At 40.6% G+C, this 20405-nt stretch overlaps 1 protein-coding gene across 1 annotated transcript in view; it reads left to right on the top strand.

The window, feature by feature from the left end:
• Nucleotides 1-2559: 2559 nt before the first annotated feature.
• Nucleotides 2560-20405, top strand: part of CCDC62 (coiled-coil domain containing 62) — a 44417-nt gene continuing 26571 nt past the window's right edge. Inside the window, exons 1-8 of the mRNA XM_086346147.1 lie at nucleotides 2560-2670; nucleotides 3898-3977; nucleotides 5768-5822; nucleotides 6823-7015; nucleotides 9614-9780; nucleotides 12547-12648; nucleotides 15025-15196; nucleotides 17372-17473. Coding sequence (XP_086202273.1) covers nucleotides 2560-2670; nucleotides 3898-3977; nucleotides 5768-5822; nucleotides 6823-7015; nucleotides 9614-9780; nucleotides 12547-12648; nucleotides 15025-15196; nucleotides 17372-17473 — 982 coding nt within the window. The remainder of the gene's footprint in view (nucleotides 2671-3897; nucleotides 3978-5767; nucleotides 5823-6822; nucleotides 7016-9613; nucleotides 9781-12546; nucleotides 12649-15024; nucleotides 15197-17371; nucleotides 17474-20405) is intronic.

Genomic DNA, 20405 nt, shown 5'->3' with positions numbered 1-20405 from the left:
AGAAATAATGGTATATCATATGGTAGGATATTTGCATATATTTTAAAATACTTTCTAAGAATACTTGGAAAGGTGTTTGATAATGGTAAGTAGGAGGTCAGACACCCAAATCCATGTTATACATTATTTTCATCATCTTGAGTGGACAACCATTCAGAGAGCCTGAGTTCTTGTTCTGGCTGTAAATTTATGTGAGTGAAATTCTGCTAGTCATTTGAAAATAATATACACCGTTGCTCAGTATAGTCTGGAAAGCAGCAATTGAAATGTGTTTTTCTCGGAAGAGAAGCAGTGACAATGAATCTTAATGAATATATTAAATGAATTTAAACTGTTTTTATAAAGGTCCTAAGTCTGGTGCTACAAATTGGAAAGAAGACTCAGTGGTATTTTAAGTTGCTGTCAACACCTTTAAGAAAGTTAGAACCCATTGTCTGTTGCCATGCAGAATACCATCTTGAATGAATGAGTGGGTTTTTGAGTAATTGAAACATTAGGAAGAATGTATAAATAAAGATGTAAATTAAGAAAATGAAATTCTGCATTAACTGTGAGTTTAGTTAAAATTATCTAATGAAGCAAATTTATCCATTAAGACCACTTGATATGTGTTATGTATGTATTTTGTTGGTGCTAGAAGATGTCTATGTGCTTGTATCAACACATGTGACTTCATGTAAAGATTCTTAATGTTCACAGTTATTGGCAAATGCAGTTTCAGTCCATTTATAGCCACAGTGGATGTTACTGCAGGAAAATGCAGGATTAAAACTGTCCTTGTGTATATGTGTGAATCTTTTTCTTTGACTTGAAATTTAAAATGCAACTATTTAATCTCTGATTAAAACCTATTGTTCACGGGGAATTCTGTGGCTGTCCAGTGGTTAGGACTCAGCATTTTCACAGCTGTGGCCTGGGTTCAATCCCTTGTCAGGGAACTAAGATCCCACAAGCCTCATGGCATGGCCACATACACATGCGCGCGCACACACACACACACACACACACAAAATATATATATATATAGTTCAAGGACTGAGTTGAATTCATACATTCTGTATATACTTTTATTATGTAAATACTTTCACAATCTAGTATTTTTAGCAAAAAGAATACTTTAAACAGCTTTATAATATGTGTAAGAGATTTACAATGATTAAGCTGGCAACTTCAAATACAAATACAGTTTTGGTATGTAGTGTCTTATTTTTAAAAAACATCTGGCAATATATGGTTTTAAATTCCTTTTTAGTTGTTAAATAACATTAAGTCAGCTGTCACTTAGGTATAATCCATGGTAGCTTTCTCATTCTTAAAAATTAATAAATAACAATTTTTTAAAAACAATTTATACCTTTTAGGTTCTGTTATTTACTAAATGTCTTTACTTAGGAAATATGGTAGAGAAACTGGAATGAGTCTGTAGAGTTCATCAGTTTGAATTAATGTATAACTAGATGCTGTTTAATTCTTATATTTTCTCTTTAAAGATTTTTTACCTTAAAATACTAAGATTTTTGATTTGCAACTAGTCATAATAACCCTCTTAACCACATCCAATTGGTACTTAGCAACCATAACTCATAAAAATGAGCCTCATTTCTTACTGCTTCTATACTTGTACTTTTAAAGTGAATATTAGGCATGTGATTGCCTGGTAAAGAATGACATTTTAGGGCTTCCTAAAACTCCCAAATTTTACAAAAGTGAAATTTGAGAAGCATGTGAGTTAAAATGTTCCTCACTTGGAAAATTGACATTCAACCACATTCCTTTTCATCTTTCTCATTCCACCACCACAACTTACTGCATAGTCATCTATTGATAGGTCATTTAACAATTCGTCAGCATGTGCTTTCTTGATTTTTTAACTCTAAGGCATTGCCTTGTTGGTTCTCCTGAACATGAGCCTATCCTAAGGAGACAGGTGTCATCCAAATCAGTAAAGTTTCAAGGTAAGATTTTTTTTTTTTTCTTTTTAAAAATGTTGGCAGTGCTGGATCTTCATTGCTGCAAGAGCTTTTCTGTAGTTGAGAGTGCAGGCTACTTTCTAGTTTTGGTTTGCAGGCTTCTCATTGCGGTGGCTTCTCTTGCTGTGGAGCATGGTCTTCAGTGGTGGTGGCTCCCCAGCTCTATAGCCCAGGGTCGATAGTTGTGCACAGGCTTAGTTGCTCTGCAGCATGTGGGGTCTTCCCCGAACAGGGATCGAACCTGTGTCTCCTGCGTTGGCAGGTGGATTCTTTACCGATTCTTTACCATTGAGCCACCAGGGAAGCTCCAAGGTAAGAAATTTTAAATTTGTTTTTTCCATGTTCAGGTTATCTTTTATGAACACAAGGGCGTGTTTTGCTAATTCACAGTCAACCAAAAGTAAAGTTGAAATACTATTACGAATTTGTCTTGCCAGCACTGCCATCTTATGGGTTAAGCAGTAGGGGTGGGTGACCAAAGATTAAATATAATAAGCATTACTTTTTTATAGTTCAGTTCCTATATGAGTAAAAAGGGGGAAGGAGTGATTATGAACAGGAGAAGAAAATCTTAATCTCAACTCAGAACATGGTAAATATTGTCAAGATAAAGTGCCAAGGGTCTCCCCCCCACAGGGTGCACAACCACCTGCTTCCCAGGGGGCAGGACCCTCAGAGTGTGCACCTCTACCCCATGGGGGTACCTCATCATTTAACTTACCCCAGGGAAGTGTATGCCCCTCCCAAGGGGGACAGCACACCCACTGATTCAATCTGCTTTAGTAAATATCAGATCAGATCAGTCGCTCAGTCGTGTCCGACTCTTTGTGACCCCATGAATCACAGCACGCCAGGCCTCCCTGTACATCACCAACTCCCGGAGTTCACTCAGACTCACATCCATCGAGTCAGTGATGCGATCCAGCCATCTCATCCTCTGGCGTCCCCTTCTCCTGCCCCCAATCCCTCCCAGCATCAGTGTCTTTTCCAATGAGTCAACTCTTTGCATGAGGTGGCCAAAGTACTGGAGCTTCAGCTTTAGCATCATTCCTTCCAAAGAAATCCCAGGGCTGATCTCCTTCAGAATGGACTGCTTGGATCTCCTTGCAGTCCAAGGGACTCTCAAGAGTCTTCTCCAACACCACAGTTCAAAAGCATCAATTCTTCGGCACTCAGCCTTCTTCACAGTCCAACTCTCACATCCATACGTGACCACAGGAAAAACCATAGCCTTGACTAGACGAACCTTTGTTGGCAAAGTAATGTCTCTGCTTTTGAATATGCTATCTAGGTTGGACATAACTTTCCTTCCAAAGAGGAAGCGTCTTTTAATTTCATGGCTGCAGTCACCATCTGTAGTGATTTTAGTGACCCTAATTAAATCAATCTCCTCCTTAATGTGTGTCCCAAGAGTTAAGCAGATTGATTTAATTGGGGGGGGGGTCAGGAAACCTAAAATGTTTCATTGGTTTAATGAACGTTAGGCGATTTAAGGACTCGATTTAACGGGGGGGTGGGGGTGGGTGACAGTATTTGAGGGAGGTGATTTAATCAGCGGCGACTCACGTGATTTAGGGGTTGGTTTAATATATGAGTCACACAATACAGGGTGTTGACTGAATCAATGGGAATCACCTGACTTAGGACAGGGACTGATTTAACAATAGGAATCAAGTCATCCAGGGGCTGATGAAGTCAGCCCGAGCACCCCTCAAGAGGGACAGCACCCTTCCAGGCTGAGCAGCAGGATGGGTGTACGTCCACCCTAAGGCATCACGTCTACCCCAAAAGGTGCATCTCGTAATTTGATGTACACCAGGGGGTGCACGCCCATCCCAAGGGGTACCTCGTTATTTAACAAAAGAGCTACATCAAGAGTAAAAAACCCGAAACTTTTTACTCTCTTCATCTATGATTCTCAGTTTAGAACTGTCTGCGGGGCTGGTCAGCAATTGACTATCAACTACTACCAGAGGTGGCGTCTGCCTCCATCCATTTGAATGCCAGGTACGGACTGTTCTCCCTACCCGGACGTGCAGGGCAGCTAAGGCGACAGCGCTCACAGTTTAGGAGGGAAAGATGCGAGTCTGTAAGCAGCTGGTCATATATAGGCCAGGACGATGTGGCAGAGACGGCCGTTCATTTGTTCCATCATTCTCTGGGTAGTGGTGAAGGAGCGGTTCTTTGCGGGCCGCGGGTAACGGCTTTTACATCGCCAGACAAACCATTCGAGAGTCTCCAGACTTGCAAGAACAAAACGCCAGGATGGCGGCGCGGCTCGCGCCAGGAGGGAGCCAGCCCCCCGTGGGGTCTCGCGAGAGCCGGGGCGGCCCCTCGGCGACGCCGTAGGCCGAGCGGGCCGGGCGCGCTCCGCTGAGTCGGCGGTTTGGGCGGGCTGGCTTGGGCCGGCGAGGGCGCGGGGCTCCGGGGTTCGGGGCTCGCCCCCCGCCGCTCCGGGCAGGCGCGCCGATGGCGTTTCTAAGGTGACGCTGCGCACACCGACTGTCTCTGGGGGTGGAGGAAACACCTATGAACCCTTCGGCCTCCTTCCTGGCCGGGCGCCAGGTGAGCGGCCGCCCCTCGGCGCCTCCGGTTTCCGCCGGCTCGTCCCAGGGCTAGCGGAGAGCAGTCCTCTGGGACAACGTGCATGGGGGTTACTCAGGAATCGTTCCTGCTTAAAATGTGAAACAATACCCAGGACGCAGGGGAGCGTCACGTCCGTTTCCTTACCTTAATGAAAACGTGTTCAGCCCAGGCGCGGTGCTCACTTTTTAACGATATATCAATGAGCATCTGCAGATTGTTTCTCTATACACCTGCTCGCTTACCTGCCCTTGCTTCCCAGCCACCTGCAAGTGGAGCAGCGCTGTAATCACCAGTTTTCCCAAAACGTCTTGAAAGTAAACTTGCCCAAGATGTGCATGTATCTGGTCCGTATAGGTTGAATGAACGTGTTCTGCACACTTGGTCCATTGTTGTTTCCCGTGTTAGAATCCGTGCTCCTGGCTGGCGAGCTCAATGCCCCAAGCGACTGGTCTGCCCAGAGAATATTGGTTGAGTGAATGAGTGAGTGAAATGGCTTACCAAAGACTGGAATTCAAGTCTTATGGCTTGGAATTCCTTGACTCCAAGTTCCATTTTCTGTGTTTAGTAAGTAAGTAAGTAATTCGTCATTATTATTTCTCTACAACTCTTATAATTCAGAAAGCAATAATGATGTACATGGGTCTCTGGTAAACAGTAACCCTTTTTTTAAAATTGGAGTATAATTGGTTTACAATATTGCGTTAGTTTCAGTGTGCAGCATAGTGATTCAGTTTTTTGTTTTTTAGTTCTTCAGTTCATAGATGGGGACAGTGCCATACTTCAGAATGTGACTTACAGCCTAGCTGATAATTTGTTAATAATAGCTAATGTTTGTTGATCGGTTATGATGGAACAAAATTTTATTAAGGCAGGACATGAAAATTTTAACATAAAATTTTCTCTGCACTTTGAGCCACACCCTCCTCATGTGTATTGTGCATCCCCCTTATACATTAACTAGATCCCTTTAGAAGACATAGGAATGCCTGCTTACAAAAAAAAAAAAAAGGTGTTTTTTTTTTTTTCCTTTGAACTAGCAAGCAACTCCTTAGTAGATAGCATTCCTTTTTCAATCATGTAAGGGGTCACAATGACCCACCACTTGCCTTGTCTGTGCAAATCTGAACTGTGTAAAGGTGAATGTATTATTTTGATGTATTTTCAATGCTTTGTTTTGAAAACATATGTAACTGTGTTTTGACATCTTACAGGCAGAATGGTTCTCAGAGCTTTTTGAAAGACTGTCTCCCAGGTTACAATCCTCAGGTTGGCTGGAAAAAATTTTCCATTTCTCTTTTAGATTTAATTGTTGATTGATTTTTAAAGACACAATAGTGTGTCATTTTAATGACACAATGGGAAGTGCTTTACAGACCTTATCTTGCTTAATCCACATGACTAAGAAATCAAAATAGTGTTACTACCATTTCACAGCAAAGAAACTAAGGGTTAAGAAAGTTAAGTAACTTGCCCAAGGTCTTGGAGCCACCAAGTGGCTCATTCTGGATTCCCACTTAGCTGAGACCAACTTGACTGCACTAGACTTTGAAATGATGTATGCCTAAAAGAAATTATTGTAGATAATTTTGTTAGGCATGAAAATGGCATCTTGGCTATATAAAAATGTTCATTTTTAGAGAGGCATACCAAAGTATCTAAAAGTAAAATACATTTTTTTATCAACCACAAAAAGAAAAAGGAAGATTGAAACATTGCAAAATTTTTGATAGTAGTAAGACCTAGCTACTGAGCAAATGTGAGTTCATTATACTGTTCTTTTATCTTCTGTGTATGTTTGAAATTTTTCCTTTACAAAATTTGTTTTTAAGTAGGTATGTTGAATTTGGACCAGTTATATTTAAACAATATTTACTTCCTGTTTCCCTTTACTTAATTGTTCTAGAATTGCTAGATGGGGGTATAAGATGGGGGATAATATTGTTGATTGATACAAGGAGGGTTGACAGCAAAGAAAAAAAATGCAGAAATGGGTTTATCTGTGATTAACCAATGGAGGTTTTACAGCTGGTCCTGCTCTTTAAGAGTAGTGTGTTTGGTATGACAGAAAATGATAGAGACAGAGTGTATAGTAGATGTTAGCATATGTTAAATATACATAGTTTTGCCACCATGTTGTAATCAAGAAATAAAATTTATTGATTCAAGTTGCTACCTTGAATTGGCAGCAAAAGAAGATACTGAGTTGGCCCTAAAATTCCTTTGGCCAACCCAATATAATTGTTTGGAAATTACTTTCTATATTTAGAACATCGGGTCAGAGGTTGAGATTTCCACTATTGAGAAACAACGGAAAGAGCTGCAGCTGCTCATTGGAGAGTTAAAAGATCGAGATAGAGAGCTCAATGATATGGTTGCAGTACATCAGAGACAACTTCTTTCATGGGAAGAGGATCGGCAGAAAGTGTTGACTTTGGAAGAACGTTGCAGCAAATTAGAAGGTCAGACATACATTCAGCATCATCCATCTAGCGCGGGTACATGCCAACATACTGAAAGTGCTCATGAGAAAAATAGAGAAGGAACATCTCAACACAGTCCCTGCTGTCCTAGAGTTTAATTGAAGATAGGATTTCATGAACATTCACAGCAGGACAGACAAACACAATGTGAATTAAAGTAGGGCAAGCAAAGTATTAATACTTAACTGTAGAAAGAGTGCTGAAACAGCTCCAGTAGACAGGGAGGGTCAAGAGCGAACCTGAAGGAAATCAGTTTTGAGCTAGAATATGAATAAAGATGCCACTGAACTGACCATTCCTTTTGAACTGACTCAAAGATTTTAAACTTTTGATATTGAACTTGATCTCAAGTACTTAAAACAGTCATCTTTTAAAATTACAGTAACCTCAAAAGTGACTTACAAAAATTTCCCTTTGTACCATATTTTAACTGTCATCCTTTTGGTGCTATCCTAAAATCTGACTGTTCTATTGACAGTCAGACTATGTTAATATTACTGGAATATATTAGAGGAGGAGATACTAGATCTGTTTACAGAAAAGTAGGGACTTGCCTGGTGATCCATTGGTTAAGAATCCAATGCAGGGGATGTGGATTCGATCTCTGGTTGGGGATCTGAGACCCTGCATGCCATGGGGCAACTAAGCCCTCATGCCATGACTACCGAGCTCACATGCCTCCACCAGAGAACCTGGGTTCTGCAACTAAGACCCGACACAGTCAAAAAAAATAAGAGAGATAATCATATATCCCCTTCTTTTTTTTTTGCTTTTATTACACAAAGGATTCTGTAAATGACAGTCTAAACATGATTAATTTTTCAATTTCCTGATGACCATCTGATTTTACTCTAACTGTATGCACCCACACATATATACATATAATGCAGTCTTTGTTTATTTTTTAAACTTAATTTTGTTTTAATTTTTGACCATGCCATGCGGCATTTGGGATCTAAGTTCCCTGACTAGGGATCAAACCTGTGCCCTCTGCATTGGAAGCACAGAGTCTTAACCAATGGACCACCAGGGAAGTCCCAATAAGGTATTTTTAAATTAAGGTGTACACATTGATTTTTGGAAATAATGCTGTTGCACACTTAATAGAATACAATATACTACCATATAAATATAACTTCTATATGCACTGGAAAACCAAAGTATTTGTGTGATTCACTTTATTATGATATTCCCTTTATTGCAGTGGTTTGGAACTGAACCTACAATATCTCAGAAGTCTGCCTGTATAACCATTAGTATCTGGTTTTAAAATGATCAAGACATTTGAATAGGCATTTCATGGAAAACTGGCCAATAAATTTACAAAAAAGTTCTCACTCGTAAATTAGGGAAATGAAAACGAAAATTAAGACCGTAATGAGACTTCTTACACTTAACAGACTGGCAAAAAATACCAGGTACTGGTAAAATTGTGGAGCAAGGGAAGATTCATTGACTGCTGGTGGGAGAGTCAATTAGTACAACTACTTTGGAAAAATCATGTGACAATTCTGGTAAAGTTGAAGATATACCAAGCTTTGGCTCTGCATTTCCACTTCTGGAAGAATACTCCCACTTCAGTATGCAAGTGAATTACCTAAAAGTGAAGTGAAAGTGTTAGTCACTCAGTCGTGTCCGACTCTTGGCAACCCCATGGACTGTAGCCCACTCGGCTCTTGTGTCCATGGAATTGTCCAGATAAGGATACTGGAGTGGGTGGCCATTCCATTCTCCAGGGAATCTTCCTGACCCAGGGATCCAACCCAGGTCTCCTGCATTGCAGGCAGATTCTTACTATCTAAGCCACTAGGGAAGTCCTCAGGATCTTACTAATAAGTAGATTGTGATACAGTAGGTCTGTGGCCTAAGAATCTGCATATTTAACAAGTTCACAGTTGATATTGGTGCTGCTGGTCTGAGGGACCACATTTTATTTAGGAGCTCTTGCAAAAGCATGAAGATGCTTATGCAAGAATATTCAGAGCAACATCGTTCATAATAGCTGTGAAGTGGAAACAGTCCAAATGATCATCAATAGTAGAATGTATAAGTAAATGTTGGCATGATCATATAATGTTATTATGTAGGAATGACAGTGCACAAGGAGGAGTTACACAGCCACATGGACACATCTCAGGATCATCATCTTTATTTTTTGGCCCTGCAGTGCAGCTTGTGGGATCTTAGTAACCGGACCAGGGATCAAACCTGTGCCCTTGGCAGTGAAAGGGCACAGTCCTAACCACTGGACCACTAGAGAATTCACAGAATCATAATCTTAAGTGAAAAACAGCAAACAGAATTCCCACAATTAAACTCTTTAGGGATGTGATCAAAGATAGTGAAACTGTAATAAAAAACAAGGAAATGAGTAAGCTCAGGATGGTGGTTGGAAGGTGGGGAATTGGAGAGACTGTTCAGGAATTGACATACAGGGCTCTGGGTTGCTGCTGGTGTCTTGACTAGAGTACAGTATTGTGCATTTTGTAATAAAAACTTTTCAAAGAAGAATTAACCTTTGAAAGATTCCTTAGCACCCTTACTTTTAAACCATTGCCTGAAAATAATCTTCCTCAGGTGAACTACATAAAAGGACTGAAATAATCAAGTCACTCACAAAGAAGGTAAAAAGCCTTGAATCGAACCAAATTGAATGCCAGAGTACTCTTCAGAAGACTCAACTACAGCTTCAGGAGATGGCCCAGAAGGCAACCCATTCCTCTCTCCTCTCTGAAGACCTTGAGGTTGGTTTTATTTTTTTTAATTAATTAATTTTTTATTAGAGTGTAATTGCTTTACAATGTTGTGTTTCTGCTGTACGACAAAGTCAACCGGTGAGATTGGTTTTCAGGAAAGCTTCGCTAGCCCAAATTCTGTTTGTGTTTCAGTTATTAAAGTAGTTCATAGACTTAAATATTTCCATTAAATGTGTGTGTGTATAAAAGTGTACCCATCCATTCAGCGTCACAGTTTTATACGGATGGTGAGCTTTGGTTAGCCAGGAAATGGCAACCCACTCCAGTGTTCTTGCCTGGAGAATCCCAGGGACCAGGGAGCCTGGTGGGCTGCCGTCTATGGGGTCGCACAGAGTCGGACACAACTGAAGTGACCTAGCAGCAGCAGCAGCAGTGTTGTTTTGTCTTGAAGATGAAACTTCATTACAGCTCTTTTTTAATCTTTAGGCCATTTGTTTGGTAGCATCCTTCATTTTATCAACAGTGGGTTAATTTTAAAAGTCTTTCTCAAAGTCTGAGATCAGTATCATCACGCAGCTTCAAATTATGTTTCCTGAATAACTGTGTCTAATCTGATGAAACGAATACCTACCTCATGTTAGTGGCATATTGGGAACAAAATGTCAGAGTGGTCTTTCAGTTTTCAGTCCTGGCTGATGAGTCATCAAATATCTTTTGAGCTCATGCTTTTTTGAGAGGCACAGTGAGACAGTCTTTTTAAAAATATTTATTTATCTTTTTTTTTTTTTTTTTTTTACTGTACTGGGTCTTTGTTGCTGCAAGGGCTTTTCTCTAGTTTCAGAGAGTAGAGGCTACTCTCTCGTTGTGGTATGCGGGCTTCTCATTGTGGTAGCTTCTCTTGTTTCAGCGCAAGGGCTCTAGGGTGGACCGGCTTCAGTAGGTGCAGCTCCCGGGCTCAGTAGTTGTGGTGCATGTGGGATCTTCCAGGACCAGGGATCGAATCCACTGGCCGATGGATTTTTACCACTGAGCCTCTAGGGAAGCCTGAGAAAGCCTTTTTTGCTGTTGTTGTTAACTGCCTTCATTTTCTTGTTTCATAGTGATAGCAGTATAGATCTTGGTAATATAGTGAATCTTAGTAACTCATAATAATTGTATAGATTTTATGTCTTAATTTTTTTTTTTCAGATTACTCTTCTAGACAGTTTCTAGCTGTAAAATAAGTGAAAACTATCAATGGAATCTCTTGATGTGAAAGTGAACTTTGTCGCTCAGTCCTGTCTGACTCTTTGCGACCCCCATGAACTATATAGTCCATGGAATTCTCCAGGCCAGGATACTGGAGTGGGTAGCCTTTCCCTTCTCCAGGGGATCTTCCCAACCCAGGGATTGAACCCAGGTCTCCCACATTGCAGGCGGATTCTTTACCAACTGAGCCACAAGGAAAGCCCAGAATCTCTTGATATGTTAAATTAAAAAATGGAAGTATGTTAGTCAGCTTGGGCTGCCATAACAAAATAGCATAGACTGAGGGAAGGCTTAAAAAACAGAGATTTTCTTCCTCACAGTTCTGCAGGTTAGAAGTTGAAGATCGTGGTGCCGGCATGGTTGGTTTCTGGTGAGGGCTCTCTTCTTGACTTGTAAATGGAATGGTCACCTTCTTACCACGTCCTCATGTGACAGGGAGAGAGACAGCACCTGAGCAAGCTCTCTGGTATCTTTTCTTCTGAGGGCTCTGATCCCATCCTGAGGGCCCCACCCTCATGACCTCATCTAAACCTAATTCCCTTTCAAAGGCTCCACCCCCAAACACCATCACATTGGAAGTTAGGGCTTCAGCATATGCATTTGAGGGGGGATGCAGTTCAGTCTGTAGCAGGGAGATTTTTTTCTTTTTTTAAATTAATAAACTTTGTTTTTTTAGAGAAGTTTAGGTTCATAGCAAAATTGGGTGGAATGTATAGAGATTTCTCATAGATACCCCCTACCCCGCCCCCTCCCCCAGCCAGCCTCCTCCACTATGGACATTGTGCATCCCAGGGGAACTGATACATTTGTTGTAACCAGTGACATGTCATTGCCACATCATTGGGTGAGAGATCAAAGTCTATAGTTTACATCAGGGTTCACTCTTGGTGTTGTACATTCTGTGGGTTTTGACAAATAATGACCTGTAACCACCATTGTAATATCATACGAAATATTTTCCCAACCCTAAAAACCCTCTTTGCTCTGTTCTTCTTTATTGCAGTCCCTTGCAACCCCTGATCTCATAGTTTGGCCTTTTCCAGAATGTCATGTAGTTGAAACCATAGAGTATATAGCCTTTTCAGATTGATTTCTTTCTCTTAGTAATATGCATTTAAGTTTCCTCCGTCAAATCTAGATCTATGGTTTAAAAAAATCCCTGATAAGTGAGAATACCTCAATGTGAAGTTATTTCAACATAAAGTAAAAAAAGATGCACAGAAGTTCTTAATGCTACTTTATTTTAGCCAAGGAAGTCTCTCACTAATCCAGTTTCTGTTCATTCTTCCCGTTCATGTTCCTCTTTCTCGCCAACCAGAAAGTATACATAAAAGACCATTAGGAAGAAGGCACGTTTATAAACATAACTGATAGAATTCAGAAGGGAATCATAAGAACTGAGGGGAAATAGATGTTTGTGTTGCTTTTTGATGACTGCTTAAATAGCTCCCTTTGTTACTGAAAAGGTTAAAGAAAAAACAAAAAGAATGAGCACAGATTATGGCTGGTGAGAGTAGTGAAAGCTTTTAAATGACTGGGTTAGTGTTTTGCGTTTTTTCCTTGTAGGCTAGAAATGAAAATCTCAGCAACACGCTAGTGGAACTTTCTGCTCAAGTGGGACAACTGCAAGCTCGTGAACAGGCTCTCACCACCATGATAAAGCTGAAGGTAACGCAGAATAATGATGCCTCCATGTGGCAGGCACCTTGTGGTCGACAAAGTATAGTCATGTACCTTATCTCACTTAAGTCCCACAGCAACCCACAGATAGGTTGAGCTATCAATATTACTCTCTTTTTTTAAAATTCTGGTTTTAGAAATGAGGGAAACAAGTTTAAAATGACGCGCCCAAGGCATTGAGAGGAGGCAGAACTCCACTGTGGGTTTCTGTCTTCAAGGCCTGTTCCACGGTCTAGCATGCCTGAATTAGCTGATTTTCTTCTGAGGTATTCTACTACTAGGTCTCATAAAGTTATTAGCAGTCAGATTACTTGTTAATGTTTTTTAATTGAAAAGAAAACTTAGCAATCAGCAGTTGATATAGTCACTAATATGCCATAAACAGTGGTTGATGAACAGTTATCTTTTTTTTTTTTTTTTTGTGGCCACATCGTGCAGCATGTGGGGAATTAGTTCCCTGACCAGGGATCGAACCCATGCTCCCTGCACTGGGAGTGTGGAGTCTTAACCACTGGACCACCAGGGAAGTCCTGATAAACAGTCTCTTCTATTTGATGACACATGTGTTTGACCACAGGTGACTAGAGAAGTGATGCTGGTATAATGTGATTTTTCCACCACATGATCAGGGACAAGGTTTCAGAAAATTAAAGAGAAAATACTAAAATCTATAGAGTTGTCTTTAATCAAGTAGTGACCAGTTTCCTGGCTTCAGCAACCCCTACAGTTTCCATTGAAGCAAAGTCCTGGTAAAGCTGCCAGTACTGAGATGCTGAAAATGATTGCCTGACTGGTGTGTGTGCAATGGCATTTGCTTAACTGTGTCCATGTACTTAATAGGACTACTGTGAAGTTATCAGATTACTTTGTTATCTGATCACAAAGTTCCATCTGCTGCATCCCAACCCCTGTCGGTTTTTGAATGATCTCCCCCAACCCTATTTTTTCCATAAATCCTCCTAACGTGAGATATGCAAACTGTGAAGTGTTTCAGGAACGCATATATGATGCTACCACAGAAACCTTTGTCCTTAAGCAAAGGTGAAACCTGCTGATAATCGATATTCCCTATGAGTGGTGGGGAGAGTACTTTTACTTATTATTTTCATACCTTCAGGTGTTATTTGAATTGCTTTTCAACAAGCAGATAGATACCTTTTATGTAATTAAAACAACCACTTCAACAATAAGAGGTTCTGGCTTGGGTAGGTTTGGGATGAGGTCTTGGAGTCTGTCGTCTTAAGAAGCTGAAAAGAAGGAAAGGAAGAGAGGGCCTCTGGGATTTATCTGTAATCCAGAAAATACAGCCCACTCCAGGGCCTCCAGTCCTCCTATTGCTATTATAGTTTCATAGGTAATCAAATGTTTGGTTCTAGACTTTCTGAGACTGCAAACTGGTGGTTCATGCATGGTTTTGGGGGCCAGCCAGCCAAGTTCAGATCAAAACTGTCACTAACTTGTGCTATGCTTAGTCACTCAGTCATGTCCGACTCTTTGTGACCCCATGGACTGCATCCCGCCAGGCTCCTCTGTCCATGGGATTCCCCAGGCAAAATACTGGAGTGCGTTGCCATGCCCTCCTCCAGGGGATCTTCCCAACCCAGGGATCAAACCCAGGTCTCCTGCATTGTAGGTGGATTCTTTACCTCCTGAGCCACCAAGGAAACCCAGCTTGTGTAATTGTGGCCAATTTCCTGTCTACTCCTCTGTCATGTGGGTAATAACAATATTTCTTACCTCAGATAGTTACTATGAGGCTTAAATGAGTTAACACATGGAAAGCGCTGGATTGCAACTGGGTACCCAGTTACACAATGTGGTCTTTTTTTTTTTTTTAGTTTTTATTAGTGTACAGTTAGGGCTTCCCTGGTGGCTCAGAGGTAAAGCCTCTGCCTGCAATGTGGGAGACCCAGGTTTGATCCCTGGGTCAGGAAGATCCCCTGGAGAAGGAAATGGCAACCCACTCCAGTACTCTTGCCTGGAAAATTCCGTGGGCCACAATCCCTGGGGTCGCAAAGAGTTGGACACGACTAAGCGACTTCACTTTTACTTTTCACAGTTCATTTACCATGTTCTGTGTTTTAAGTGTACATCAAAGTAAATCAGTTATATATACACATATACCCACTTCTTTTTAGATTCTTTTCCCAGATAGGCCATTACAGAGTAGTGAGTAGAGTTCCCTGTGCTATACAGCAGGTTCTTACTAGTTATTTATTCTCTATATATGTCGGGCTATATAGTAGTATGTACCCGTCAATCCCAGTCTCCCAATTTATCCCTGCTCCACAATGAGATTTCAGTAAGTGTCATCTTGTTTAATTGGCATTTTAAAATGTAACAGTTTTCAAATTTGGGTTTTAGGACAAAGATATTATTGAGGCAGTCAATCACATTGCTGACTGTTCGGGTAAATTTAAATTGTTAGAGCATGCCTTACGTGATGCTAAGATGGTGGAGACCTGTATTGTGAAAGAAAAGCAAGATTATAAGCAGAAATTGAAGGCACTTAAGATTGAAGTCAATAAATTAAAAGGTAAGGAAGAGGCCTAAATGGAGGTGTTTTATCTTGGGAATATATTTCTTCATTTGAGTTCACTTAATCTGATAACTGGGAAGAGGTCTGTTGTTAGCATTAGGTCCCATCATGAAATGTTCATTTGTATAGAATTATGCAGCAGTTTTTGTGTTACAAGATGAATAGCAAGAGTGGGGAAAACTGCCTAATGCATTATATTTAAAAAATAATCCTGCCTTTGCTGTACCAGTTAACTGTTGCTACTATATGCCTTGTGGCAATCAACGATGGTATCTCAGTGGTGTCCTTTGATAAACTCATTTATCTGGAAGCCACTAGGGAATTGGCTGATCTCTGTTGGGCCCACTGGAGCATCTTTTCCCCGGCTGGGTAGTATGGGCATTTCTTCCCATGGTGAAGGCAGAAACTTAAGAGAGGAAGCAGAAAGATAAGAGGGCCTGGCATACCATCACTTGCCCTTCATTCTGTGGCCAAAGTGAATCACATGGGTGAACCCAGAGTCAGGCAATGGAAAAATATCCTCTGTCCTTTTATGGGAGAAACTAAAAAAAAAAAAATTGAGGAATGAATGCAGGGAGGGATAAGGAGTTGCCACCTACAACACAGACTACCAGAGTGGCTGTTCAGTGGATGTTCTTTTTTGGGGAGAATTCCTTTTGTGTCCTCCTTTTTCCTTTTTCATTCTCACAGTAACTCCATGGTTTATTCTACTCCTTGAAGTTTTCTAATGAAACAAAGGTTGGGTATGGCAGATAGGTTAGTGCTACATACTTGGAGGTAGATCTAGGTGATAGAGTAAAAATTTGCATTTGTCTACAAAGCCCTGGTGGCTCAGATGGTAAAGCGTCTGTCTACAATGCAGGAGACCGGGGTTTGAGCCCTGGGTTGGGAAGATCCCCTGGAGAAGGAAATGACAATCCACTCCAGTACTGTTGCCTGGAAAATCCCATGGACAGAGGAGCCTGGTAGGCTACAGTCCATGGCGTCACAGAGTCGGACACGACTGAATCTGTATCTATCTATCTACAGAGGGTAAAGGGGGAGGCCCACTTGTCTCTGGCTTTTCCCAGCTGTATCCCAGAAGAAGCTGTTGGATTCAGGAGCTATCTGGGTCTTAATTCCACACCCAGATGATTGCATTTGTAAGTGGTCATCAGTTGGACTTGAGGACTGACTCTCACAGTGGAACAGGCAGCCTTAGAATGACAAAGTGGTGCAATGGTGTGGTTACTCTGCCTCTGTCCCAGGTGGGGCCCCTTGTGAGGCAGGGAGTTACTGTTGAAATTGGGAAAGGTTATTGTGACAGGTTTAGTTTAAAAGACTCCACCTGCTAAAATCTTGTTCTAATGATGCCCTGACTCCTGGCAAATGATAATTTTGTGTCCATTTGTAGTTTCATCTAAAACCATAATCATACTATAAGCCCCTTCACAGCAGGGATGGACTCTGATAGCACAGCCCTTGGAGTATATTGCAGGCATTCAGTACATTTATTGAATGTTATGTATACCTAGGTAAGATTAAAAGTAAAAAGAAGTCTGTTTTATCAATTTTTATGCCTTATTTTAGAAATTTAACATTTGTTTAAAAAACATAAAATAAAAACAGGGTCATGGATAGTGGGCCAGAGAGTAAGGGACAGAGACTCATTTAGTTTGAGCGCACTGGAAAGACATCTTCGAAGAGAACATTTGAGCTGAAACTTGGAAGAACTAGTCATGTAAAAATCTGGGCCAAGATCTTCCAGGCAGAAGAAACAGCAAATGCAAAAGCCCTGGGGTGGGTTCGGGGGTCGGGGCAAGTGAAAGGAACAGATTGAAAGGACAGGGCCAGGCTGTACAGGGCTTAAGGGTCTGAGTTTATATTTCATCCTAAATGTAGTATGAGGGCTTTTAGCAGAGAAGTGGTGCCAGCAGATGGCCCTGATGGCTCTGTGGACATCAGGCTGCAATGGAAGAGGCAAGGTTCATGCATGGAGACAGTGGGAGCCTTGGCCAGGATCACTGCCAAGCATGCAGTGAAATGTCAGATACAGGACATTTTAGCTGTAGATCCAGCAGGACTTCATATGGATTGGAAGTGGGTGCTAAGGACATGAGAGGTATTTGCAGTGTATATTCCTCTAGAAACTAGTATTTATTTGAGGACTTTCTCCCCCTTCTATTTGTGAAGAGGATCTAAATGAAAAGACAACAGAAAATAATGAACAACGAGAAGAGATCATTCGCCTCAAGCAAGAGAAGAGTTACCTGCATGACGAATTGGTCTTTACTGGTAAAAATAGATTGTTTAAGTGATTGAATAGTTATATATTTTGTAACCTGTACTTTCTTTGGTACTACCATGGTGGGCTAAATGAACTGTGCCTGCCTCAAAATACTATATGTATTTATGTAATTAATTTTAACACTCTTTGAGAAATGAACAGAGACCATACGGGACATTTTAAAGCTGTCATCATGCTTCCCAGTTAACTCAGTGTTCCCTTCTGTAAAATGAGGAACTGCTGTCCCTTCCAGCTTGAGTATGTGACTATACTTCTTACTAAAAATGTAACACTTGGCTTAAAAATTCATTAAGAAAGAATCTTATGAGCCAAAGAAGGGAGGATGTTCATACTTTTGCAAACACTAGGTAAAAATTAGAAATTCAACATTTTTTCAGTTTTCCAAATAAATCACCTGTAATTATTGCAGTCGGAAAACTTCATGTGTTTTGTTACATCAGTATGACCCCAAAATAATAATATTGGAGATGAATTGTTCATGATTTGAAAGCAAGTTTGTCAATAATGTGCAGTGTAAAAATTGCACACACATCTCTCCACCGGCTGCCATATTCTCCTGCACTTTTAACCCCAACTCACCCCAGTATGTTAGAGTGTAGCCCCTCCTTTCTCTACTCCCAACTGAGAATCACTGAGATATAGATCTGATCCATATATGGCCCTGCCAGCCAGGATTTTTTTGGACTTTAATTCTCGTAGTTTGTATTAAGAAAATCATAGATTTGGAGATAAAATTCAAAATAGAAATTAAATGAACATTTTTGGGTCTACTCATACATACCCTCAATGTTCTTCCTTCTAGGAAGAGAATACATTTCTGTAAGTTAAAGGACAGGATACGGTATTACTTTTTTTTTTTTTTTTTCAAATAAAGTGGAATTCTTAATTTTAATCTCTTGTGATTAAGATAGGAGAAATGCAGTTTTCTACCACTAGAGGTCACTATTTCTGTTATTTCTAGGATTGCTGTGTTTCAAAGCAATACTCTCCTATACAGCATGCACACAGCTAAAGATACATATATAAAGATATACATATATTTGGATGTATACATAAAGATACATATATTTGTGGCTTTACAGTTGAATTCACACAATCTTTGGATCAGTGTATATTTGCCAGGCACTCTGTTAGTGACCAAGGCCCACAGAGAATTTAGTGTTACACAAATGCTATGAATAAAATGCTATGAAAGGTCAGAAGATGGAGAAAAATTTACAAGATATTTTAATAAATAACCTCCTTTTCTTTTGGTTCATCTATTTCTACTCTTTCTGTTAGGTATTATTAGGTGAAGTATATGTAATTTGTTAGCTAATACTCCAACAAATCCATTTTGTGAAATAATTTTTTTAATCATTTCCTAAGCTTATTTCTTAAACATTTTTTCTGCTCAAACCACTGTCTCAGAACAATTTTTGTACGCTTAAATGATAAAAGTGAATTATGCCTAAAAATAATTTTTAAAGGCTTAACATGATAATATGCTCTCAGGTGCCATGGCTGAAAATTAACACATTTTATTTGAGATTGGAAGATGCCTTAGAAATGTACTTTTAATTCAAAACTTCATTTTCCCTCTTACTGAAGTTTTCACATAGGCTTAGAGACAGGTTTCATTTGTCCATGTTGCTTATAAGAAGTTTTTTTTTTAAAAAAACATGCTAGTTTACATTTCTGTGGTCCTGGGAGTTCTCTAAGACTGCGTGAAGGTCTTTCAGGCAGTGAAAGGCACAACGGCTTGACTGGAGCTCAGCAGGTCCAGACGGCCAGCGCCCCTTCTTTATGCTGCTGTCCTCAGGCTGCCTTGCTCAGGCAGGTGTCAGCAGAGAGTTCCGTATCTCTTTGTTTTCAGTAACCAACGTGTGAAAATAGGCAGGCCCACTCCACTGTGGTCCCTAGTGATCCAGCCATGGAGGAAAGTGTCAGATCTAAGGAAGCAGTTCTGTTTTATGCAACAGTAGATGATTCTAAAGACAGTTAAGGCAGTACTGAAATACACTTAGCATCGCCCTTTCGATGCCAGATAAAGTCGTTAGCTTTTGTCTAGGGGGCCGTGCTGTGCCCTAAAGAAGTATCTCTAAACACTGGGAAGGCACCAGCACGTTAGATGCTGTTGAAAATGAGAGGTGGGTAGAACAGAGAGCAGCCAGGAGGCCTAGAGGCCGATAGGCATCACTTCCCCTGTGAAAGGAGCTATGGCCCCTCTTTTATTGTTTTCTCTGTGCATAGGATTGAATTCATACAGACTAAATGGGGCTTCATAAATATTGCAAGTGCACTGCTGTTTTAGGCTTTTGTTATGGTGTTGACTCATCTAATGCAAGGAAATCAATTCAGAAATGAGGAGACGTAGTAGTTTAAACCCGAGGCAGTAGCTTTCACTGTGCTGTGTCCTCCGTTCTGTGCATGTGGATTACCTTTTTGAAATAAGATGATACTGCAGGCCCGGGTTGGAAGGGCTGAGCATTAAGCGTGTTTGGGTAGGAGGTGGTGGCTTTTCACAGGTCACTCCTCGTGCTTTATTCCACCTGGCCCTGCTCTGATTACCAGCAAGCACTTGGCAGAGAACCTGTCTAGGTAGAGTCTCCGTCCCCAGCAAAGCTCATGCCTTTGTCCTTGGATGGTTTCTGTGATGTTCCAAATGTAAAGCAATGATAAAATAAATATTTGTATTCTTCATCCAATAGAAAAATGACACGTGGAAAAGAACTATTAATAAACCATAGGAGTTGCACATTTCGATTTAGGCTGCATCTGATTGACTCAAAATCCATTCATGTAATAGAGGGCCATTTTGTGCATTTCATTTGAACTTCTTATAAATATAGTAGGTTCTTTTAAGGTTAAACATTTATTGTTGCTCTCTCACTTCTGAGTGAATGAAATGATTTCTCATTAAGCATAATACTAATATTT

The sequence above is a fragment of the Bos grunniens genome, chromosome 17 (genome assembly GCF_055505025.1).
Source record: "Bos grunniens cultivar Pamir isolate PY7600 chromosome 17, Bosgru_T2T1.0, whole genome shotgun sequence".
Lineage (NCBI taxonomy): Eukaryota > Metazoa > Chordata > Mammalia > Artiodactyla > Bovidae > Bos > Bos grunniens.
The sequence above is the reverse complement of the archived record's forward strand: the minus strand, read 5'-3'. Positions and strand labels throughout refer to the sequence as shown.